This window comes from Palaemon carinicauda, chromosome 41 (assembly GCF_036898095.1).
Source record: "Palaemon carinicauda isolate YSFRI2023 chromosome 41, ASM3689809v2, whole genome shotgun sequence".
In the NCBI taxonomy this organism is placed as follows: domain Eukaryota; kingdom Metazoa; phylum Arthropoda; class Malacostraca; order Decapoda; family Palaemonidae; genus Palaemon; species Palaemon carinicauda.
Window position 1 is genome coordinate 27,680,655 of NC_090765.1, and position 26,852 is coordinate 27,707,506.

General features: G+C 44.5%; 1 protein-coding gene across 4 annotated transcripts in view; it reads right to left on the reverse strand.

Annotated features, from left to right (window-relative positions):
- Mettl4 (Methyltransferase like 4) overlaps positions 1-26,852 on the reverse strand; it is a 187,138-nt gene that overhangs the window by 15,294 nt on the left and 144,992 nt on the right. For all 4 annotated transcript variants that reach the window (XM_068364414.1, XM_068364413.1, XM_068364416.1 and 1 more), the window contains 2 exons: positions 15,439-15,604; positions 4,402-4,647 (listed from right to left, as the gene is read on the reverse strand). In XM_068364414.1, the coding sequence (XP_068220515.1) occupies positions 4,402-4,647; positions 15,439-15,604 (412 nt within the window). The remainder of the gene's footprint in view (positions 1-4,401; positions 4,648-15,438; positions 15,605-26,852) is intronic.

Sequence of the window (26,852 nt, forward strand, 5' to 3'; positions counted from 1 at the left end):
GTATTTCACTGGCTTGGAAATATGGAATGTGCAAGTAAGAACATGACAAATACTGCATAGAATGTCAATAAATAGAAATAATGCCAGTAGACTAACTTCTACTAGCGGAACAAATGAAAAATACCAATGTGAATTATATTATATACCAAAGAGATGAAAATTATATTGTTTTGTAGAAATGATAGTTGAGAAAATAATAAAAGAAATTGCCACAGTGAATTTAAAACTGAAGGCACTCAACAGAAATGTAGATAGAATACCTAGATTTGATACAACTAAGCTTCTAGAAGATGAGCACAGAGAAATATTTGCAATTGAATGTAAGAATAGATTTGCAGTCTTAAGAGAATTTAAGAGACAAAGAGCAGACAATGAACAAAGAATGGTGTGATATTAATAACATATATCAGACAGTTGGTAGTGAAGTTTTGGGACATATAGTTACAAGGAGAAAGCCATGGATATCAAATGATAGTTGGGATACTATAAAAAGCGGACAAAGACAGAAATTGATTGTTGAAAGTTTTCGAGGAAGTAATGAAAATTACAAGATAGAGCATGATAAGTATTCCAGTACTGATATGAAGGTCAAAAGTAAAGCCAGGAATGACTGGAGAGAATATTTAGACAGAAAAGCAGATGAGACTGACAAAGCTATGAATTCAGGGAGTGGCTATGGCGTAAGAATTGCTCATAGAATTATTAATCAAAGCTCTACTGGGGCAACGAAACAGAAGCATACACCCATCAAAAAGAGATGGACCTGTTATAACAACAGAAGATGAAGAAAAGCAACATTGGATGGAACACTTTAGTGAGGTCATGAATAGAAGATATGAAGGGAATAATTGATTGATATACCTGAAGCTAAGGAAGGCCTTGATGTACCCATGAATGAATTCAGTGTGTTTGAAGTCAAAGCTACCATTAAAAAACTCAAAGAGATGGAAAGCCCCTGGATACGATGGAATAACTGCTGAGATGATATTGGCAGAAATTGAAGTGACTCCCAGAATACTTACAAGATTATTTTGAAGAATGTGATGTGAAAATGCAAAACCTGATGAATGGGAGGTAGGAGTGTTGGTGAAAATGGCAAAAAATTATCTGACTGATAGTAATGATTACAAGGGCATCACACTTGCGTCAGTTGTCATGAAAATATACTGTATAGCATGCTTATTCTAAAGAGACTAGCGAGAATGATTAAAGAAAAGCTGAGAGATGAACAAGCAGGATTTAGAAAAGGTAGATTTACTAACCAACTTTGAATTTTAAGACATGTTGTACATCTATGTGTATAATATACAAATCCACTTTTGATGGCATTTGTGGACTATGAAAAAGCTTTTGATAATGTGCACCATCCAATTTTGTAGAGAGTACTGCATTATCATAGAGTTCCTCTTAAATATGTAAATTTCATCAAGTCTATTCATGGGCAAAGCAACTGCATAGTTAATGTTAGTGGAGTCCTGTCAAATGAATTTCCAGTGAACAATGGAGTACTCCAAGGGAATGTGTTGTCACCTGTGTTGTGTATCCTCCTCATGCATTTTGTAATGCATAGAACAGTTAGCGATGGTGGAGAAGGATTGGACTAGATTGGTGATAGAAAATTAGCTGACCTAGAGTATGCTGATGACACTGTACATATTTACAGAACACTAAAGGATTTGCAATGCTTGCTTACCAGAATGCATGAAATATCACATGAAGTTGGGCTCAAGATAATTACATAAAAGACAGAGATGATGAGAATGGAATATGCAATGGAAGATGAGAAAAATCATTGGAAGGAAAAAGAATTAAGGAGGTAGAATCATTTAAATATCTAAGAACTATGATCTCTAATAAAGGGTCTTTAGAATTGGAGTTTAATGAAAGATTGAAAAAAGCAAATCGGTCAATGGCTAGGTTAAGTAAAAATGTGGAAATCAAATCGCCTGAAATTACATATAAAAGTTAGGCTATATATCAGTTTTGTGAGATTGATGTTACTGTATGGACACGAGTCATGTAATGACAATGAAACAATATCCAACAGATTTTGTAGATTTGAGAACAAAACTCTCAGAAGAATATTGGAAGTTAAATGGCAGGACAGAATTAGAAATGAAACTATAAGAGAAACTACTCGAGTGCCATATGTGGATGAGATCATAGTGAGGGATAGATGGAGATGGTTTGGGCATGCTCTTTGCACTCTCCAAGAGAGATTAGTTCATCAAACTTTTAACTGGGCTCCACAGGGCATTAGAAGAATTGGAAGGCCCAGGCCTACATGGCTGAGGACTATGAATCATAACGTGGGAGACTGATTTAAAAGCTCAATATACTGTAGAGATGACTGTCAAAATCTAACAGAGGCCCTTTCTGTCAATAGGCGTAGGAGATGATGAGGATGATGAACACACGTCAGGTGTCATCATGTCTACAGCTATCAAGGTTACAAATATAATCAACGATACGATATTGAATATTTTGGTGAAATGCAAGTAAATCAAGTAGGAATCTGGATATCTATAAAAATAAGAAGATTTCTATTGATTGATACATTTTCAGGTAATTATCTATAGTGAAGAGATAATTTGGAGTGACTTTAGATAAAAAAAGGGTGACGGAAATTCACAAAACAAATCCTTTCAACTTGCAAGACTGGTGTTTTTGGTGGTGTTGTTGGTGGGAGTCACAGGAGGGAGTAACGGGGATGTGGGAGGGGAGAAGAGCAGCACAACTACATCTCACATTACAAAATACTTCATGTGTGATTTGAACACATACACCAACATAGAAATACATTAAAATAGGCCTAACACAATCATGGATAAAGACCAGAATTGCAGGTGTTTCATCTGTTGGTGGGTTGAGATGCGAGGATCCTAACATTTCTAAGCTGGGGGGTGTCAGTAAGGATTTGAGTAATGCCTCAGTTAGGAAATTTTGCCATTGGCTAGAGATAGTGGTGTGATTCTACATGGTAACATAAAAACAGACTAAAATAGCTCTTACACAATCAGGAATAAAGACTAGAATCTCTAAGACTTTGTTGGTTGACTGAAAAAATGAAGGGGGGGGGGGGCTAATATCAGGGACTGAGGAGAATCTTGGTGAGATTTCCTAGGTGTGACATATGACCACATGCTGTACTCTTTTGTAGAATGTTATTATCATTATTATCCTTATTATTACTAGCTAAGGTCAACCTTAGTTAGAAAAGCAGAATGCTATAAAACCAAGGGCTCCAACAGAGATAAATAGCCCAGTGAGGAAAGGAAATAAGAAAATAAGTGAACTATATGAGAAGTAATGAACAATTAAAATACAATATTTTAAGAACAGTACCAAAAAAAAAAAAAAAAAAAAAAAAAACAGCCTGTTCAAAATGAAAACATTTGCTGTTAGTTTAACTTTTAAAGTTCTATCAATTCAACCAACAGTTTAGGAAGATCATTCCACAACTTGGTAAAAGCTTGAATAAAAATTCTAGAATCTATGTAGTATTGATCCTCATAATGGAGACGGGCCGACTATTAGAATAAACTGCATAATTGGTATTACGAACAGGGTGGTACTGTCCGTGAAAACCTGAATGCAAAGGATGATCAGAATTATGAAAAATTTTATGGAACCTGCATAAAAAAAACTTATTGAATGATGGTGTCACAGATGAACATCTAGATCAGGAATAAGAAATTTATTTGACCATAAGTTCCCGTCCAATAAATTAAGATGAGAATCAACAGCTGAAAACCAAACAGCATAATACTCAAAACAAGGTAGAATGAAAGAATTAAAATACTTCTTTAAAACAGATTGATCACCAAAAATCTTACAAGACTCTCAATAAACTAATTTTTGAGAAATTGAAAAACACAGACCTAATGTGTTTCTTAAAAGTAAATTTGCTGTCGAGAATTACACCTAAAATTTTAAAAGTCATACAAAGTTAAAGAAACATTATCGATGCTAAGATTCAGATGTTGAGGAGCTGCTATCGAAGTGACCACTCCCTGCCTTCCAGCCAGTAACCACTAGCTAACTACCTACACCTCTTCATAAAATTTCAACTGCTGTATTCCAGCTTCGCTGTTATCATTCTCCTACATAAAGGATGATGATTTTTATTTGTCCTGGAACAAATGACAACTATAATTTTAATACTATTTTTTTTTATCTCAGCTTTAACTCTAGTATCTTCTCTAATACAGTACACTACTTATAAAACAATCTCAAGAAATCTTATTTCTCTATAATTTCTGCATTATCTGGTCTGTCTATTAAATAATGGTGAATAAAATTTTATGATTTTGAGTTTATTACATATTTAAGTTAGAATTTTATTACGTAACGTATGTTTGCTTTTCTCTTAATCATGAAAAGTCAAAGAATAATCCTTACCCATCATTTGATCCACTTGTACTTCTTCGTCTTCGTATATACTTATTCCACCAAGGCGGATCCATAACGATTAAGTTGTATTTATTTTTTGGAGTATGGGATAATATACTTCTAACATCATCACATATATAATCAGCATTTGGAGGCAATATGTATTCATCATTCTCTATAATAATTGTCTGGTAATTTTGACTAGTTGACCCTTTAGTGGGAAATGGTAACTGGATATCAGATGCCTCCATAAACCTGAAAAAAACAACTGCAAAAGTGAAACTCTCATGATTTACTTGTTTATTTTAAAATAAATTCACATTTATAAAATCACAACAAACAAATCACTTATAATTAACCCAAACTGCAATTTATGTGGGAAGAGCCTGGCTTCAAAATACCCCAAGTAAGATGATGGGACCTGCTGGATCCCTTTTCCACATCTTGTTTCCTTTAGGAAAAGTTTTTACTTTGCTTTAACCCTTTCGCTACGAGGCTGTAGATTTGCTACTGGAGTTCTATACAAGATTTGTCATCATCGGATATACTCGCTCATTTATTCTATAATAAGCTACATTTCCATGTTGATTTGTTTTACTGTTGATTATGGAATTTTTTCCAAAGTTTGCTTTATTCTCCAATGTATTTCACTCTAAACAACCGAAATGTTTATTCATTCATTGGTAAGTGATTATAGAATAATTTTGGAATTTTTTTTTTTATGTAATTATCTCTGAATAATGGTAAAGCACTGTGATTTTGTGTAAAAAAAAACTTTATATTAATTGAAATGATTATATTATTCTGTTATAATTCAACAATAAGTAGCTGTCAAAAGATATAAAACTACTTATTCATAATAATGAATTTTATGTGTATATATATATATATATATATATATATATATATATATATATATATATATATATATATATATATATATATATATATATATATGAGAGAGAGAGAGAGAGAGAGAGAGAGAGAGAGAGAGAGAGAGAGAGAGAGAGAGAGAGAGAGAGTTCATTAGAAATAAGGTTTGTTTGTTTGTTTGTTTGTGATTCCACCTTGTGTGTGACTGTGACTATGAACTGGATCATTCCTGTTTTAGGTATTGCATGAGCTTGAAAATAATGTAGACTACATATGTAAGAATATGACGAATACTGCGTAGGAACGGTAGAATGGCAATAAGTGGAAACAATCAATATGGGCTAACTTTTACCCGTGAAAAAAATTAACAATACTAATATGAAATATATAAAACATGAAGATGATGATATATTGCAGAAATTATTGTTGAAAGAAAGGAATAAAATAAAAAAAAAAAGATAAATCTCGTCTTCTGTCAACTATTTCCTTTTCTGGTAATGGTAAGTTTTCGTCTCATTAGTGGGACTTATAGTCGAGGGCAGGGATACTTTCTCTGTGATTATGAACACTGTGGCAACATAGAAAAACAATAAACCAGACCTTACAATATCATGAATAAGGACTGGAATTACAAGTATTTTTGGGTTGGATGCGAATACACTAAAATAGACCTTATACAATTATGAATAAGGACTAGAGTTGCAAGTATTTTGGTTGGTGGTAGGATGACAGTCTCCCAATTGGGGGTGTCAAATGGATATCAGAATGCAATTCCTAATCATCACCATTGAAATTATTATATTTTTACCTTTAATCGATAAAGCAGGGAAGCAATTTTTCATTAAATTCTATTTCAATCACTTTCTGGTAAATTTCTATTTGGTGTCCACTTCTGCAAGGAATGTCCAAGTGATCTCAGGTAAGGTAAGTTCAGAATGACTCAGGTGATCACCTCCATGGTTGATGAGGGATTGCTAGGGCATTACAACCATCATTCTACAGAACATTCTTGCTCTTTGATCTAGGCTGGGGAATAGGTGGAAAGTGCTTATGATAGTTAGGATACTACAGTAGATAACTTAAAACAGAAAAATCAAACATTTTACAAAGGATATAATTTTGCATCCTTGAAACTGATCTCAGCCAGGCCACATCAAAGCCATTTTGTTGTGGTAGTTTCCCTCTCTTGGTGCTATTCTGCCTCTAAAATCTTTGGCAGTTGAGTAGAGAATAAAAATATTTTTCTCTGGAGGCCTATCCTCTATTCAGCCAAGTATCTGGAGTTATCATTAAGGCTTTTACTTTTGCCAGTCATTTATCTATGAAATTTAGACCATATGCCACAGTACTAGGGATGACATCTTGCAGCACTTACATGCTATTGGGAGAAAACCCCACAATAGCACTATGGAGTAAAACTTGAAACAGGTTGGAAAGTAAGGTGGAAGAAGGGTAATAGGAATAGAGATAAAATAGAATGCTGAAAAGTGGGTGCAATTAAGGGCCAAAGAAACAATGCAAAGACCCTTCAGCAATTTCTATGGGGAAGAATACAGAGAAATAGAAATTCCACAAGAAGCTAGCTCAAAATTGTGTGATGTATAGACAGTCTGGAGAAGAGAGCCAAGTGTGCTGATATTGCCTAATTGTACAAAAGAATGGAAACAAACAAAATACCAATCAGGTAAACCATGGTAAAATAGAGCATTTATTTTGATTGTTTATTGGAGGGATCAGAATTTTTTTCAAGGCAGAAAAAAAAATGACAAATTCGTAGATAATTTGTATTTTTCCTAACTATACAAACCTTAGCTATTTACATGGGGTGATTACTTCGGCGCAGCCGATGACGAGCCATAAAGTTTTAACGAGGGTTTCCTACCCTACCGCTAGTTAGCGGGGGGGGGTAGGGAGGGGTAGCTAGCTACCACTCCCCCTCACACACGCCAGAGAATACTCCACTTTACTTAGAGGTAGGACTTATCTTGGGGGACAGGGCTGGCGGGCACATAACTGTAAATAGCTAAGGTTTGTATAGTTAGGAAAAATACAAATTATCTACGAATTTGCCATTTGTTCCGTAACTGAAATACAAACCACACTATTTACATGGGGTGACTTAACCCTTAGAAAGAGTGGTAAGTCCCGGCCATACTGGCTTTGGCTTGCCCGGGGATTCCATATTCGAGCGATCAAGTACTCGGACAATAGGGAATCCCTGCTCCTCGCTGGCGGTTGTGAACTGCCGCGGCCTACGTAAGGTGTGTGCGAAGGTGAAAAGTGACTTGTTCTAGGCAGTTGCCCTGGAGTCCCTCAGAAGGGAATCCAGGCTAGGACTCTCCCAATACCACCTCGTCAGGGTATGGGGACATGACAGTATTACACCTAATACTAGGAACACAAGGAAGCATGGTCTACCTGCAGTGGTTTGAGGTCAGCTGTGCAGAGAACCCAGGATGCAGCTTTCTCCGTGGGAGGAGAGGATGAAGAAAAGGATAAGGGCCAGACAGATCTTTTCATTCGTGCAGACTAACACCAGGTAACAATGCTCTCAATCTTCTGATACTTGTCCATCAAGGAGCCTGAGGTTTAGACCAGCTGTTGTGAAGCCACCACAGGGCCGATAGAAACGTATCGAGCCTCCTGTGGGTCATGTCTTGCAGGTAAGGGGCTGAGAAGAAGGTCTGATGCTTCAACATCCCCGCTTGTAGAACCTGTGTCACTGAAAGATGCTTCATGAAGGGCAGGGACGGAGAAGGGTCAGGATTCAAGGCAGGGTGTAGCACCCTGCGGATCCAGGCCGAGATGGTACTCCTGGAGACCCTTCTCCTCGTTACCCAGGATCCACGAACGAGACTTGGACCTGGAGACGAACTGCAGCTGTTCTCTGAAGACACCAGCTCGGACCACCTACCGGCAAGGTAGGAGATGGACTGAGTCATCTGCTACAGGACGGAGACTCGAACCCTGGAAGGAAGGAGTCGAAGCGGGTCCGGCACTCCCGGATTCTGAGTCTCGGCAACAAACCTCAGGGACGAACCTGAATGTTGCCTCCCCCAACCCCCTGAATGAGCGAAGTCGTAAGAGAGACCATGTGACTCGCTTGGCTGAAGATAGGCTAGCAGGAACACTGTCAACCCAGAAAGGTGGTGGGCTGGGGACTTACGTAGTGGTTCGTCAGGGGGTCTCTTTAGAGACTTGAGGACTCGAACCACGTCTCAAGGAGGAGGTCTCACCTTCGACTGAGGGCAGGAGAGGACAAGGCTTCGCATGCGAAGGAAGAGTTTCAGCGGGGGGAGAAATGTTTGTCCCTAGAGCCAGGAGGCAAGACTTAAGGCTGAGGGATAGCCTTTCACAGTCGAAACTGAAAGGCACACTTTTCCCGCAATCCCACTAGGGGCTCCGCTATTGCTGGAACCGGCAACGTGTGGAGGGATGCTCTCTCCCCGACACCAGTCACAGAAACTCGCCCTATCGCCTGGGAGGCCATTTGTTGCGAAAATCCTCTCTCTTTGAGGAGATGCTGGATAGACTCCCGGCGGGAAGAGGAGCAAGCTACGGAGGCAACACATTGATGGTGTCCCACGGTTGCTGGACGGCCTCCTACCAGAGAGCCTTGGGATCCGTGACCGGGGAGCAGTACAGCGGGAGCTTGCAGCTCAGTGCTGTAGCGAACCGGTCCACCGAGGGAGCCCTACCGAGGCAGGACTTGTAGGCTACTTGAGGATCCAAAGAACACTCGGAATGTGGTGTCCGTGACACACTGCTCAGACTGTCGGCGATCCCATTCCTTTGCCTGGAATCAAGCGAGCTGCCATGGAGACCAAGGGGGACTCGGACCATCCCGGTATCTCTACCGCAGGATGGGATGGTTGTACTGAAAAGTACCTCCTTGTCTGGGCCAGAAAACCATCACTGTGGTGGTGTTGATCCTCATAACCACAGAGTAGTCCACCAGGCTAGGTGGAGCTACTGAAGAGCCAGAAACACAGTTTCCGTCTCTAGTAGGACTAGAGAAGGTTCTTCCTGGTTCTGACCCCCGGCCTGAGGACCCGTGGATCAGAACGTGGGACCCCCCTTCTCTTTGACGCGTCCGAAAACAGCATCAAGTTAGGGGGAAGGACGAGAAGGACCACTCCCTCTTGTAGGACCTCGTCAGCTTCCCACCCCTATGGGTTCGTCTGTACCGGTTGTCCCCTAGGGGTCTCGGCGTCTGGGGAGACGTGCCCCCGACTCCCCCGCGCCCCGAGTCGCCACTGGAGAGAACTCAACCTGGGGCGACTGTGGAAACCAGACGGGCCAGGGAGGAGAGACGTAACAACCTTGGGTTGGAGGGTCTTCTCGTGTGAGGAAAGGTCTCGCGACCTTCCTCTGCCTTGGTACCCTGACGTCTGAAGGGAAGGCTTCGGGAGATAGGAGCCAAAGACCAGGCTCGGTATACCAGACTCTGAGAGGGCTACGGGGAGGACTCCTCGAGGACCACCATGATCTTTAGAACTTGGTAAAGTCCGAGGAGCTTGTCCCGATGACGAAGAAGGGAAGCCTTCGAGTCTGCCAGGATCGGCCAGCCACCCAGGAAATGGAGTGGTCGGATGCCGATGCTGAGAGCCCGTGAAGAGATCCGAGAGGAAGTATCGGAGAACTGTTGAGGTGCCATGGAGAGGTCGAAGCACAGCCCTTGAACTGGTATACCCGTCTTCCAGGCGGACTCCAAAGTACTTCCTTGAAGATGGGTGAACCAGGACCGGAAGTACGAGTCCTACCGGACCAGTGTACCCGTGAAGACTTGTGGTCTCACCGCAAAGCTGACCGCGTCTGCTGTCGCTATGCTGAACGGAGACTGTTTGACAACCCTGTACGGAGTCGAGAAGGGAAGGAGACGATTACGGAGGCCTCGAAACCCGTTGGCCACCTCTAGGCTGGACTGGACTTACGCCCGGAGGGCCCGTCCCCTCACCGATCCCTACTCAGGGAGGGAGGGAGGGGCTCGAAACCAACCGGGACTGTTGAAGGAGACAAGCTCGGAAAGCTGGCCCTCGGCCTAGTCTCTGGAGCTCTCCATTCCCTGAGACCAGGGCAAGCTGCACTGGCGTAAGGGAGTCCTTGGGCGAGTAGAACTCGGTCCAGGACCGAATCCTTCCCTTACCGAAGAGGAATCTTTGAATCTGGGATCCCCTTGAGGTTTCTCCTGAGGGCCAGAACCTGCCAGAACGCAAGTTCCGACCCCTGGAGCTCCTCCTCCTGATGGACTGGCAGCAAGGTCTCCCATCCCCGGAGGCTCTTCCTGGGGAGACTCGTAGGCATGCCCCAAGGGTCCAACTGGATCCTGTCGGATCCTTGCGGAAGACAGGGCCTTAGGATCCCTCCTAGGAGGGAAACAGGACGCTAGCGATGAAGGATGTAAGGCTTCGCCCCCTCCGCACGATAGGACCCTCAGGAAGAAGCGGGGATTCTCCCTATGGAGTGAACGGGGAGAGGACTGGGTCTTCCGACCGTCCTGGGGATGGGCAAAGTTCATCCTCAAGGGAAGGGAGATGGAGTCTGAGGAGGGCTCATCGCCTGCGTAAGGACTCGTGAAGGGACAGGATAGTCCTTAGGTCGCGCGCGGGAAACCATCCCGCGCGCGACCTAAGGACGCTTACGCGTTAGCGCGAACAGAAGATCGTCAGCTAACAACCCTCGACGATCGCAAGACTGCGCGCGGCAAACTATCCCGCGCGTGGGCGATCATCAACGCTTACGAGTTAGCGTGAACAGAAGATCGTCGGCTAACGATCGTCGACGATCGCGAGATCGCGGGCTGGAAACCATCCCACGAGCAGCCGATCATCAACGCTTACGCGTTAGCACGAACAGAAGATCGTCGGCTAAATCGTCAACGATCGCGAGATCGCGGGCGGTAAATAACCCCGCACGCGGGCAGTCTTCAGCGTGAGTGAAGATCGTAGGCTCCTGCACAACAGAAGATCTTCGGAAATGGTTGAAGGATCGCTAACTCGTAGAGCAGGAACTGGGATGTGTCCCTAAAAGGGAAAGCATCCCCTGAAGAGGACCAGGTCTACTTCAGTGCCGACGATCAACTGGGGGACTGCTAAATACTCCGAGGAGTGGTCTCTGTGAGGTACCTTTCCCGCGAATGGGAGAGGTGGCCTTCGTAGAAGAGACCTAAGAGACACCGAAGGGCTGAACTGCTGGTGAGCGCCAGTGCGCTATCTCAGGAACCCCATCGATGTGCGCAAATGCGCAGGGAACGTTGGTAGCAGCCTAACTGAATACTGGAACAGGGTGTCTCTAAGGCAGTCTCAGGAACAGCAGGAACAGCAGTCGAGCGCTAGCGCGTAAGGGAACGTTGGCGCGCAGGTGATACCTGGCACTTAAGTCTCTCCTGCCCCGAAGGGAGGAGCCCATTAGATAACGGGGGCGTGGGCACCCAAGGCGCGTCTGCAGTCAGGAACGGATACAGCAGGCAACAGGAACACTGAGGGAGGAGAGACCAAGGGTTTAACGTAGCCTGAGTAGCGAGGTCCCGAGGGGATAGTTGCAAGACTCCAAAGGGTCAATGCAACGAGAAACCGAAGCTTTTCCGTCACTAAACACCGAAGTGTAGAAGTGACTAAAGTTACGAGAGCCCAAGGGAACTGCGTAACTAAGATCAGAGACCCCGAGGGGTCAGGGAAAAAGAGAAACCGAAGTTTCCCTGACACTTAACACCGAAGTGCTAGTGACTGAACAGCAAGCTGTTGACGACAGGAACAATCCTCTGAAGAGGAGTCTCTATGAGTGGTCTCTCTCACGAACGAGAGAGGTGAGCACTTCGTAGAAGAGACTGGTGAAGGAGCCCCGAAAGGCCGTGAGATCAGCAGACGTAAACAGGAACAATCCTCCGAAGAGGAGTCTCTGTGAGTGTCCTCTCACGCGAACGGGAGGGGACACTTCGTAGAAGAGACAAAAGGAGCGATCCTCTGAGGAGGAGCCCTTAGTGCAGCCTCCCTCGCAAACGAGAGAGGGCCGGACTGATCCTGCAGCTGCTCAACCCCTTGAGCGTAGCTACAGAAGCGACCGCTCAGCCCCGAGAGCATAGTCGCTAGTACCTTGGTCTAGCCTTGCAACCGCTCAGCCCCTTGAGCAAGTCACAAGGGCGGTCGCTCAGCCCCAAGAGCATAACCGCCAAGGACCAGGGAAAAGTAAAAGGGAAGTTAACTAACTACCCTGGAGGCGAACCTCCTTATCGTTCTAGGATGCATTGAAGAGCTGGCAGTAATCACGGGGGAATTTCTAAGAGAAGGGAACGCCCCTGACGAATGCCTTGAGAGACGGCAGCGAAGCCGACTCCCCAGGATAAACAGGACAGCTCTGCTTCGAAGGCACACACAACAGGCACGAAGAAACAGCATCGTAAACTGGAAAATAAAAAAAGAATAATTATTTAACAGAAATTCCCCTGGGTGAAACTCCGAAGAGAAACCCCGAGGGAAAGAACATAAGAACGAAAGAAGGTATGCGCCCCCCCTACCCCACCCGGCATGCCCAGGTGAGGGGGGGGGACAAACGTTAACAAAACAGAATTATAACATGATAATTATGCAACTGACTTTGAATGTTCCAAGGATCACCGACCCCCGAAGAGATGTGAGCCCTGAGCTGAAAAGTTAAAACACAATTATATTCGTAAAAATAATTGAGACAAATAAGACGAAATAGCGACTCGGTCCTGAGAGGCTATTGTAGGCGTAGTACGGAGTAAGAAGTGAACGACCTCAAGAGAAGGGCCGGTCTCCACGAAAGGCAACCATGGTGGCCTAGGAGTGAAAGGCCGTGATCACGAAAAGATTGTGGTGGCCTGCAAAGCCGGCGAAACTCTACTAGACGTACACAACACACACCGCACAACACCAAGAGCAAAGGAAACTTACTATTTTCTATACACAAAAATATATATAAACATCAGTAATGTTTAATTATATTAAGTATAAGAAAAGGTAAGTTAAAAGACAAAACAATAATGGCCGTCAAGTGAGGATAGGAGCGGAGACCTCCGATCGCTATCCGAGCCAAAAGTAAAGTGGAGTATTCTCAGGTGTGTGTGAGAGGGGAGGGGTAGCTAGCTAACCCTCCCTAACCCCCCGCTAACTAGCGGTGGGGTAGGAAACACTCGTTAAAACTTTATGGCTCGTCATCGGCTGCTCCGAAGTAATCACCCCATGTAAATAGCGTGGTTTGTATTTCAGTTACGGAAAAAATTTGTTTTAAGAACTGTACTGAACAAATATTTCTAAAGCTTTTAGTAAAAAGGAAAGATCGGTCTTCTTTGGATTCAAGATTTGCTACTTGAAGTATATCATTCAAATCATGAACAATAACCTTTAGCAATCGCTCACTTCATTTCCTATTCTAACACATGCTTTACTACCTTTGTAGAAACTTTTCACTGCTTGCAACAACCTTCCACCAACTCCATATAACCTCATCACATTCCACATTGCTTCCTTATCAACTCTATCATATGCTTTCTCCAGATCCGTTTATGGATCTGGAGAAAGCATATGATAGAGTTGATAAGGAAGCAATGTGGAATGTGATGAGGTTATATGGAGTTGGTGGAAGGTTGTTGCAAGCAGTGAAAAGTTTCTACAAAGGTAGTAAAGCATGTGTTAGAATAGGAAATGAAGTGAGCGATTGGTTTCCGGTGAGAGTGGGGCTGAGACAGGGATGTGTGATGTCGCCGTGGTTGTTTAACTTGTATGTTGATGGAGTGGTGAGAGAGGTGAATGCTCGAGTGCTTGGACGAGGATTAAAACTGGTAGACGAGAATGATCATGAATGGGAGGTAAATCAGTTGTTGTTTGCGGATGATACGGTACTGGTAGCAGACACAGAAGAGAAGCTTGACCGACTAGTGACAGAATTTGGAAGAGTGTGTGAGAGAAGGAAGTTGAGAGTTAATGTGGGTAAGAGTAAGGTTATGAGATGTACGAGAAGGGAAGGTGGTGCAAGGTTGAATGTCATGTTGAATGGAGAGTTACTTGAGGAGGTGGATCAGTTAAGTACTTGGGGTCTGTTGTTGCAGCATATGGTGGAGTGGAAGCAGATGCACGTCAGAGAGTGAATGAAGGTTGCAAAGTGTTGGGGGCAGTTAAGGGAGTAGTAAAAAATAGAGGGTTGGGCATGAATGTAAAGAGAGTTCTATATGAGAAAGTGATTGTACCAACTGTGATGTATGGATCGGAGTTGTGGGGAATGAAAGTGATGGAGAGACAGAAATTGAATGTGTTTGAGATGAAGTGTCTGAGAAGTATGGCTGGTGTATCTCGAGTAGATAGGGTCAGGAACGAGGTGGTGAGGGTGAGAACGGGTGTAAGAAATGAGTTAGCGGCTAGAGTGGATATGAATGTGTTGAGGTGGTTTGGCCATGTTGAGAGAATGGAGAATGGCTGTCTACTAAAGAAGGTGATGAATGCAAGAGTTGATGGGAGAAGTACAAGAGGAAGGCCAAGGTTTGGGTGGATGGATGGTGTGAAGAAAGCTCTGGGTGATAGGAGGATAGATGTGAGAGAGGCAAGAGAGCGTGCTAGAAATAGGAATGAATGGCGAGCGATTGTGACGCAGTTCTGGTAGGCCCTGCTGCTTCCTCCGGTGCCTTAGATGACTGCGGAGGTAGCAGCAGTAGGGGACTCAGCAGTATGAAGCTTCATCTGTGGAGGAAATGTGGGAGGTTGGGCTGTGGCACCCTAGCAGTACCAGCTGAACTCGGCTGAGTCCCTGGTTAGGCTGGAGGAACATAGAGAGTAGAGGTCCCCTTTTTTGTTTTGTTCTTGTTGATGTCGGCTACCCCCCAAAATTGGGGGAAGTGCCTTTGGTATATGTATGATGACCAAGTTTATGAAATCCAGACTGGCTACCCAAGACAGGTTTACTACTGTATACAGTACTGTTCCAAAACCTAAAAAGCTTAGTAGCAGCTATCAAAGAATACATTTTTTGTACTTTATTTAATACATAAACATTCATTTCACAAATAGAATTTTACCCCCTAAATCATAACTTAAATTTATTTTTTATTCTAGATTTAGCAATACTGTACTTCCTGAGAAGAATATGAACCCTCGAAAATGCATTTTTTTAAGCCATTTACTAATTACCTAGAAACACATATAAGTCAACCTTTTCATTTACCTTTTCCTGATATCTCTTATGGCCCTATTGTTACTTCTAAAATCTTCGGCACTTGGAACATAACAAAAGAATTTCTTGAATTCTGGTACAACCCTGAGTGTTGTAAAAACTTCCATGATGTGGGAAATTTCTTCACACAGTTCAGCTTTTTGAACCTTTAACACATCTGAAATCACAGACAATCTTTTGAACTAAATTAAAAGACAATCACATAACATATTCCTTTACCAAAACACTGCACAAGTGAAAAACATTTTAAATATATAGAAGAATTTTGATATTCCCTAAATGAAAATGACATATTTGGAAGTAATTTGTATTTTTCTTAATAATACAAACCTGTAACTATTTACAAGGGCATTACTTACAGCGAAGCTGAAAGACGAGCCAATAGATTTTTAGCAAGGGTTAACCACCCGCCCGCTAGTTAGCGGGAAGGGGGGGTAGCTATTCCCCTCACTCTCACACCTGGGCTGTGGGTCTCACTTTGCTTGGAGGTAGGACTTCAAGAGGGACTGGTGCTGGCGGGCCAATCTGTATAAATAGCTACTGGTTTGTATCGTTAGGAAAAATACAAAGTACTTCCAAATTTGTCATTTGTTCCACCACTACATACAATCCAATGCTATTTATAGGGGTTGACTTAACCTTTAGGAGGGTGGAAGTCCTTGCCAATCTGGGTTTTTGACTTTGACCCAGGGATTCCTCTTTATGTGTTCAGCACAGAGAAGGAGGAAACCCTACACCTCACTAAAACCCTGCTATGCATGGTTCGAGGTCGCCTCAAGCTGTGTGTTCGTGATACTATCAATGTGACTGTCAAGGTAAGAATTCATCCGAGTTATGAGAATCTTCAGAGGTTACCAAGATATTCCTAATATCCCCCCTTGATAGGGTATGGAGGGGAACAGTATTGACACAATACCAGGGTACACAGGGGAACAATGGTTTACCTGCAGTTGGGTGAGGTCAGCTTTGCAGAGGACCCTGGGTGCTGATTTCCCAAAAGGTTTCCATGCTCCTGTGGGTTACGTATTGCAGGTAGTGGGCGGTGAAGGTCGTCTGACGTTTCCATATACCTGCATGTAGACCCTGGGCCACGGTGTAGTTTCTTTTGAATGCCAAGGACATAGCAATGCCCCTGACATCCTGTGCTCTGGGTCAATGTGTTGGAGGAGGATCTGGATTTTGTGCCGGGTCAATGACCATGCAAATCTAGGCAAAGATAGTGTTCTTCATGATCCTGCTCTTGACCTTCCCGGTGCTGACGAAGAGTGAATGCACACGGAGGCAAGCCGCTGATGTTCTTTTGAGGTAGTACCTCAAATTCCTTACTGGACATAGTAACAGTTGATTGGGTTGTCGGTTACAGAAAGGAGACTTGTTATCCTGAATAAATAGAATTTAGGATCTGATACCCAGGATTTTGAGTCTTTGAAATAAATTCAGGAACGAAGCTGAAGCTTACCTCTCCCCATCCCCTTGAATGGGCGATGTCATACAAGAGACCATGAAGTTCACTAAGTCTTTTGGCCAAAGCCAAGGCAAATAGGAAAACCGTCTTCAAAGTGAGGTGGCGATCTCTTGCATGGCATAATGGTTCGTGGGGAGGGCCCTTCAGGGACTGAAGGACCCGAGCCACGTTCCATGGAGGAGGTTTCACTTCCAACTGGGGACAGGTAAGTTCATAACTTCATATGAGGAGATTAAGTTCCAGCAAAGAAGAATTATCTACTTTCAGCTTACTGGCTGAGTGGTAGCCTTTTGCTGCCGAGACTGAGAGAAGTATTTCCTCCCGAAGGTGAGCAAGGAACTCCGCTATTGCCGAGATAGTGGCATCGAAGGGATTGATACCCCTTCCACAAGAAACCAACCATAGAAGACGTTCTATGCTGACGATCTTCGCAGGTGTCTTGGCATCGGCTTCGCAACTTGTTGCAAAAATACTCTCTGAGTGAGGAGGTGCTGGAGTCGTAGCAAAACTTCAGCTTATGGATGATGTTAGGATGTGGTTGTCTGGGTAGATCATGTCGTGGAGGGAGCTCTCTTGGAAGCTACGCCAGGAGCAACATTCCTTGTGATGCCATAGTGGAGCTATGAGGGTCATAGAGATTGACTAATGTCCTGGTCTTGTTGAGTACTCTTCTCATCAGGCAAAACGGGGGGAAAGGCATAAACATCGATGTTGTCCCACTGTTGTAGGAATGCATATGAGTCGCTCTGCTCAGATTGTCCGTGAGCATATTCCTTTAGCCAGGAATGAAGGGAGCTCATATGGTCACCGAGTTCTCATCTAATCATCTCAGGACCACTACTGCCAGAAGGGATAGGGGCTGCAAAAAAGTACCACATTATTTGTTAATATAAGCCACTACTGTGGTATTGTTGCTCATCACCACCACTGAGAGGCCCGCAAGGAACTGTTGGAACTGTTGAAGGGCCAGGAGAGCAGCCTTCATCTCTAAGAGATTTAAGTGCTGGTTTTTTTTAACTCTGACCATAGGCCTGAGGTCGTGTAGTGCGGTATGTGGGACCCACACCCTTCTTTTAATGCATCTGAAAAGACCAACAAGTCCGGGGAAGGATGAAAAGGTCGACGCCCTTTAGCCAATTCTTGTCTGCCAAACCCCCCCCCCCCTCCCCTTGAATTGAATTGAATTTAATGTAGAATTTAGGCCTTAAGCCAAGTAAGGGGACATCAAAGGTCATTCAGCACTGTATAATGCAAATTAATCAACCATACCCGTACTTTCACATTTAATATCATTGTAACTTCTAAAAAAAATAACAGAACTTTCATACAATAATATAAAAAAGCCAAATAAGGAGGGATTAAAAGGATTAAAAAAATAAATTTATGAAAAATTCATGATATAAACCAATACTCTACAATTTTTTTCAAGTTCAGGGTATTACAATTTTCCTCATAAAGGTTTGTCCTGGAGAAAATGTGTCTTCCTCTCAAGATTAAAAACAGGACAATCGACTAAAATATATTTGATATCTATTGTCACTTGACAGGTATTACAAAGAGGGGCCTCTCTCCCTTCACAACTTCATTAAATAATTGTGGGTTGCATGTGTACGGCCAATACGCATTCTAGTTAAAATGATACCATCCCTCCTACTTGTAGAATTACAATATGACCATTTATCTACTGAAGGGTGGATTGGTTTTAATTTTGTATTGGTCAGTTCAGACCATCGAGCCTGCCATATACCACTCGAGGTCCATCCGTTACTCTGGTCCTATGGGGATCAGAATGTCTGGTGATTCAAAGGCTTGATTCCAGTTGGACTGTAGCTGCCATTGGAGAGATTTAATCCTGAGGCAACCGGTGCAAACTAGACGGTCCATGGATGAGGTGACCTGAGAGACATAACCACCTCTGGGATAGGGGGTTCTTCTCGTCTGAGGAATGGTCTTATAACCTTCCTCAGCCTCACTGCCCTGTTGTATGATGGGAAGACTTTCTGAAGGTCAGTGCTTATTATCATTCCTAGGTATACCAGTCGTTGAGAGGGAAGCAATGATGACTTATCGAGGTTTACCATGATCCCCAGATCTTGGCAAAGCCTCAGAATTTTGTCTCGGTGTGGAAGAAGGGTTGCCACCAAGTCTGCTAGAATTAGCCAGTTGTCCACATAGCATAGGAGAACGATGCCAATTCTGTGAGCCCATGAAACTAGGGCAAATGCTCTCGTGAAGACCTGAGGTGCTGTGGAAAGATCAAAACACAGCACCTTGAACTGGTATTTCTTGTTGTCTAACATGATTCTCAGATACTTCCTTGAAGACAGATGAATCAGGACCTGGAAGTATGCGCCCTTTAGGTCCCGTGTACACATCAAGTCCTGTAGTCTTACCTCGTCTGACCGTGTCTACCTTCTTCATGCTGAAGGTAGTTTGTTTGACAAACTTGTTCAAAGATGAGAGGTTGATGATTGGTCTCCAGCCTCCAGGTGCCTTTTTCACAAGAAAGAGTCAAGTGAAGAAGCCTCAGGAGTCGTCAAGGACCTCTTGGAGAGCGACCTTCTCCAACATGGTCTGGACTTCGGCCCGAAGGGCCAGCTTCTTTGTGGATCCCTTTGCATAGGAGCTCGATGAAACTGGAGCTTTGGTCAGTGGAGGGAGAGATTGCGTGAACAGAACGCGATACCCTAAACGAATCACATAGACTGTCCAGGGTTGGGCCCTGAGCTGCAACCACCTCTGCCAGCAGTCATGCAAGCATTCCCCCACTGGTGAACAGGTGGGAGGATTGACCATCCTAGCGGTTGCGGCCTCTGCTCCCTCCCCTAGGATTCTTCCCTCCATGGGAGGACTTAGAGCCTTCCCTGTCCTTAGCAGGAAAGGGCTTATTGGGATGGATGGCTGTAGTCTTGACTGTTGGCGGTTTCTGGCGTTTCTTCTGCAGAGGAGGTGGTGGTTTGTAGAGCTGGGATATCAAGGCTCTATGAAGGAGGGAGTCCTGATTGGACTTCCTCCCTCTCTCCGCAGCTCACTCAACGTCTTCTGCCTTGAACAAGGATGACCCCTCCAGAGAGAGGTTCTGGAGTTTTTATTGGCTCAATCTATGGGGCTTTGCAATGGAACCTCTCTGCTATCGAGTCTCTTCACCTCAGGATGGTGTTTGCCTACAAGTTTACAACTTGGTGGGTAAGGAACTTGATGGTTCGAGTTCCCGACAGCAGAAAACTTTCCATTGCCTTCCTGGAGTTTTCCTTTGACCAATCCTTGGTATGCACCAGGTTTCCCACAGACCCCAAGCAGAGGTCCAACCATGAAGTAGTCTGCATGGCATACTTGCCACCTTTTACTGGTTGAGGATCTGAGATGCTGAGAACAAAACTTGCAACCCAGTCTCTCTAGAGAGATCCAATTTGTCAATTCCTCCAAGGAATGGTGTAGAGGGCGGGCCGGAAGAGGCTAATTAAAGACCTCATAGTACTTCTGCTGCACACAAGGCGGTGGGAAGTCTTGAGGATGAACCTGCCTGGAGGGAGCTGGAGGAGCCGGTGATCCGAGTAATCGCCTTCCAACGAACACTCTTCAGACCCTGAGACCAGGGCAAGGCTGCATTGGTCTTGAGGAGGGGGGGGGGGACTTTTGAGTGCCATAGACACGGTCTTTGCCCTCCTAAGGGGCCACCGCCAGATCTGACAACCCATTGTTGGCCCTCGTGTAGGTCAAAACCTGCAAGAAGCCGTGCTCAGACTCCCTTTACTCTGTCTTCGATAGCCAAAGACTAGCAGCCTTAGGAAGAAGGTCGTCAAATTCGGAGTTTTCCAGGGTGAGTTGTGGCTGTCAATGGAGTGATGTGGTACTGGAGAGAGCTTCCTGGAACCCTCTGAAGGTCTCACAGTTCTCCTAGGGGACTTTGGCAGGATCTTGGAATCCTTGGATTCTTTCCTCTGAGGGAAGAATGTTTCCAGGAAGGTCTTTGGAGGGACCCCCTTTTGTTGCTCACCTGCAGGAGGAGACGTGACATCTTCTACGGGCTTTGAAACTCGTTAAAGTTCCTGAGAAACCACCTCGATGGGAGAGGGGCAGAAGGAGCTCACTAGAGATTTTTCTTTGAGAGAAGCCTCTTGTGAAGCTGGCGAAGGTTACGTAACCAGTCGAGGGGGCGTAGGACGATGATACTAAGCCTCTGCCTGGATGTTTTGGCTGGAGTCAAGTTGGATCTGGGCGAGACTACCTTGTGAGAAACCCCTCTTTTCCTCTTTAGGGGAGAGGAAGAAACCGAAGTTTCTTTACGGGGAAGAACCGTGGATCTCCGCCTTGGATCTGCCTGAGGAGAGGCAGATTTCTCCAGAGGTATCCTGAGAGTTCCCAAGGGAAGAACCAGGGGAACACCAGCAACAAAAGCCTGATGGATGGCCTTCACTAGGGCTCTAAACCACAGTTCCTGACACACTATGGCGCTGCCTGTATTGCCATCGCTTGGGACTTCCTTGCTAAGGGAGGATTGGAGTGAGTCTGGCAGGGACTCTTCCCTGCTGTGTACCTCTGACTGAGGTGACGAGTGAGGCACAGGAGATCGAAGAGAAGTTGAACCAGATAGCCTACGCCTACTCTTAGGTCTAGTAGGGGTCAATTTGACCCTGATAGATGGTGCTCATCAGGAGCTCCTCTCTTCCTCTTCAGGGGAGATGAAACCATGGGTTTTTGCCTTGAAAGTGCAGAGGAAGACTCCTCCAGGGGGCCCCTGGGAGTTTCCTAGGGGCGGGAGGATGGTAATCCTGAAGAGAAAGCTAGGGATACTGCCGTAACCAAGGCTTTGAACTACAGTTGCTCTTTTACTGTCTGAAAGTTCCCCTGAGAAGAGAGAAGAGGAGCTCCACAACAAAGTCTTTACTGTGGTCTCCTTCCGAGGAGAGGTAGGTTTATAAATTTTGAATCCCTGCAGGCTGTTCTTTCCTGTCTTTCCTGGCGAAAGGGATGTTCTGTGTTTGCGGGGAGGAGAATGGGGCGACGGTAAACGATGGGGAGGAGACCGAGCCGAAGAGGAGGGCGAGTTTGGCGAGGGCAGTGACCACAACGACGAGCCTCCCCAGGGGCAGGCAGAGCAGCAAGCAGATCAGCAGCATGCCTTCAAAGAGGAGTCTCTATAAGTGGTCTTTCTCGCGAACCAGAGAGGTGGTCACTTGCAGGAGACATGCCTTGGACTTTGCTTCACCTCGGTGACGACCATTTCGACCAGGGCCAAAGGGGTCCACCTCTGAATCGGACGAACTCTGCAATCCCGCACCTCGCTGAAGCAACTGCAACAACACCTCCTTGGAAGGTGGACCTTGCCGGGCAAATCTAAGGTTGACCACACCTGAGAAAGGGGAGAAATAGACAAGGTCTCCCTTGGGGGGGGGTCTCACTAAAGGAGGCAACACCGTCTCTCGAGGACTGAGTTTGACCAGGAATTAAGGGGCCTCCGCTACTACTCGACGAAACCCCAGGGGGAACCGCTCGAGTAGAAGCATCGGAAGAAAGTAGGGCGGCAGAAGAAGCAGCTTTGGGTTTCTTCTGCCTAGAAGAAACTTTCGATGAAGAGTCCCTTTTAGACTTCTTATGCCGTCACTCAATCTTTTCCCACTGGGAGGCAGACCACTCCCGACGCTCAACACACTTACTAGCCACGTCACATCGTTGCCCCCTTACAAGCAGGACACAAATGGTGAGGATCGGTATCCTTGGAAGACACGAAAGTACCGCAGGAGCGGCTCTCGGGTCCCAGGTAGGTACGCATGATCGACAAGCAAAGGCACACACACACAAACTGAAAGAAAAAGCACAAAAAGATTAATAATGGCAGTCCAAATGGAGAGCAGGAAAAGCGATAATAACCGTTTTCAACCCGAGCCAAAAGAAAAGTGAAGCACAGTCACAGCTAGTTAGCGGGATAAGTAGTTAACCCTCGCTAAATTCTAATGGCTCGTCCTTTCAGCTTCACTAAAAGTAATACCCCTATAAATAACGTAGTTTTGTATCCCAGTTACAGAACAAGTAAATTCTTAGAACTTCTAGTCATGCTGTGAATAATTTAGGAAAGATGGGGTCTCCCTGTCTAATTCCTTTCTCAATGTTAATTTTCTCACTATCTTCATGTAATATAAGAATTACTGTACTTCCTGTATAGATATTTTAAGTGTTCTAACATAAGATTCATCTATTTCTTGTATTTGAAGGCTTTTATTATTGCTGAAGTTTTGACAGAATCAAAAGCTTTCTCAGTCTATAAATGCCATCCATACTGGTTTGTCATACTCTGCTGATTTTTCCATTAGCTTGTTAATTACATGGATATGATCAGTTGTTGAATACCCACTTCTAAAGCCTGCATGCTCTCTTGGTTGCTCAAAGTCTAACTGTCTTTCTATTCAGCCAATGATCTTTGTATATATTTCACAAATTACGGAGTTAACTTATTGGTCGGTAAGTTTTCAGGTCTTTTTTGTCTCCCTTTCTGTGAATTAGTATAATCATAAAGCTCTTCCAAGCTATAGGTATACTGTAGAGCATTCATGCAGACATTTTGTGTAAAGTTCAGCGAGTTTTACTACTATGAAATCTCTTATCTATTATTAAATCAATTGTTAGCTCATCTTCTCCAGCTGCTTTGTCTCTTTTTATGCCTTTTATTGCTTTCTTTACTTCTCCTACTGTTATGTTTGGTACTGGCTTGAAAGTTTCATTATTTCTATTGGCAAAGTTATTTCTTATATCACTATTGTACAGCATTGTATAGTTAGGAAATATAAAAAATATTTCCAAATTTGTCATTTGTTCCTACATGAATGCAAACCCTTCTCACTTTTACTATGGAGACTCATCCTTAGGTGGGTAAGTCCTAAACACAACAGGCCAGGAACTTGACACCTCATGAACTCTCAATTAAGTATGAGACTTAGCAGCCTAAGCAATCATGGTGAGTGAGTAGTAACTAAGCACTGTGACTTGAACAAGTGAGAATAAAGTGTGATACACATTATCAAACTTAAACCTAGACACTGCCCACCTCCCCCTTGCAGGAAGAACAGGGATATAATAAAATATATTACATATTTTCAGATCACACATGGGAAATGGATATTAACTGAGGTCAGAGGTAGTCCAACTTGCAATCCTCCAGATGCTATGCTCCAAGAGAGGGGAAAATGAAGGATGAAAAGGCCAGTCATTCTATCTATTCATCCCAGACTAACACCAAGTTACGTCTGCCCTCGATCGACTGTTACTTGCCCTTTAAAGGAGCTGAGGTATGTTATACCACTTGTTGAGTGGCCACCTTAGGATTCAGGGAGACAGTGTCTAGGTTTCTATGGGTTATATCTTACATGTAATGGGCAGTAAAGATGATCTGACAATGACACCCACTTGTACGACCTGCACCAAAGATAAGTTTCTCTTGAATGCTAGGGATATGCTTACACCCCTAAAGTCATGAGCTTTGGGTCTACAATCATGACTAGGATAATCAGGATTCAGTGTGGTCAATGACCTGTCATACAAGCAGATATTGTATTTTTGGTGACTCCTCTTGACCCTGCCCATCCTCACAAGCAAACGTTTAATGAACAGGCGAGCTACAGATGTGCGCTTGAGATAGTGCTTCAGTACTCTCACAGGATACAGTAAAAACTGATCAGTATCATCGGTTACGTCACAAAGACCCAAAATCTGGAGGGCCCGAACCTAGGAATCTCTACAGGCGAATTCTGAGTCTTAGCTACAAACTCAGTGACGAAGCCGGGTGTTACTTGGGCCCCTTCTCTTGAACGGGCAATGTCGTAGGAAAGACCATGCAACTCGCTAACCCTCTTAGCTGAGGCAAGAGGGAGAATGAAAACTGTTTCACGGAACTCCTTTCAGAGAGTGTAGTGATCGTACTACGTTCCAAGGAGATGATCTAACTTCCGAATGTGAGCATGTAAGCTCGAAAATCTGTATGAGGAGAGACAATTCTGTCGAGGAGGAAATATTAACTCCATTCAGACTCAAGACAAGGTTCAAAGCTGAGTGATACCCTTTCACTGCTGAGACTGAGCAGAATTTTTCTTCCCTGACGTATAGTAGGAACAGTCCAGGACACTCATTACCCAAGGCTTGGCCCTATGTTTCAGCTAGGTTGCACAATGGCAAGACAAACATCCCTCTACCTCAGCAGTAGGGGATTGCTGGAATCAGCACTTCCCTCTCCCTACCCTCTTCCTGGAAGAACCATGTTGAGTGGCTTGAAAGGGTTGTCCATACAGACCAGACACTCCCTTTGGATAGAAGTGGTTACAGGGGGTTCTAATCAGAGTCTGGGAAAGGCCCCAAAGGCCTTCCTTCCATCTAATCCCGCAGGCACGAACAGCGCTCAGGATTAGAGAGTCAGGCAAAGCAGTTCTCCACTTCTCCACCGTTGCCGTCACGACTCATCGGTAGGAGAGATATAGTCGCTCACACCAATGTGTTCTGCAGTATCAGAGCTACCTCTGAACTAAATTGTTTTGAAAATTGGGATATCAAGGCATCCCTCCTCTTCAAAACCCAGTTTGCTGACTGGTGTGCCAGGAGGGTAAATGCATTCCCATTAGATAACACGAGATTTGTGCTTCTCTAAAGACTCCTGGGTAGATATCCCATTGACTTTGCAAAGTGCGTCACTGTGCCTGACCACTTAAAGCTAGAGGGAGGCTATGGCAGACAATTCCATGGCCAAAGCCTCAGTGGCCGAGAAGGACATGCCTTCCGACTTGAGTCTGTCAAAGAAGAGTCCACTCGACAGTGTCCACACTGATGTGTCAATCTGGTGAGGTACAGCTTTCTCTAGTGCATAGACACTACTATGACTCAAGAGTAAGTGGAGCAAGAACTTGTTTGATGTTTGACAGACTGGAAGCGAGTGAGTTCTCAGATCAACAGATCTTATTGTCAACTTGATCCATGGCCAAACTAGCCAGATCTGACAAAGGCAGTTCCAGAGAGGGTACAGGGTACAGTCCCTTCCACCTCCAGCTCGTGGTTGTCGTCTGCATGCAAGCACACAATGACAGCCTCAAGCAGTACCATCTTCTCTAGATGGGGTACTGAAGTACTGAAACCAAAGAAGGGAGCAGGAGTCCACCGTCTAGGTAGTAAAGGTGAGGGATGGTGCTGAAGTACATCCAACCAAAAAACGGTGAATGGGGCCACGCACCTTTGGCCTGCCTGATTACCAGGGTACATGGGGAAACATGGATCGTGGTACAGGGACATGACATGGGGTCACAGCCCAGGCAACGTGCACCGACCCCAGAAGAACAAAACATAGGGGTGTGACTACAAAAGTTCTACAACACCCTGAAAAGTGAGGTGGTGTTGTAAGGAGCCCTTTCCTTACAACTACAACTGAGCTTCCTGAATTTCTTTGATTTCTTCCTCCTTTTCTTAGAAAGTGTAAGAATCTGCCAAAAGACGAAAAGGATGAGGAAGAGGAGCTGGAGGAGGAGGCAGAAAAAACTTATTTCTTCCTCTTAACAATGCTTACCTCAAGCTCTGCAAGCACATGAGTCAAAGTTTGAGCGACCACTGAGGAACACTATCACCTGGGAGGAAGTAGTCACAATCTCTGGGGTTTGTAACACAGACACAGAGAGGGAGGGGACTATGGGCCCTAGAACCACAGGCTGACAAATAGGATAACATCAGGCACATGCACTGATGATTTTGACCCTGAAGGCAACTTACACCCAACCTTGGGAGTGGCACCAACTTGTGCTGGAGCGTTCTTTCCTAAAGGCAATGGCACTCTTACAGAGGAGTGAGCCTTAAGTCCTTTTGGGTTAAGGGATCAACTAAAGAACCACCACTGCGGTTACATCACCCCCACCCTTCATCAATGGGATCACCACAGGAAACACTGGCACCAGGGGAGCTTCCAGATCCTTTG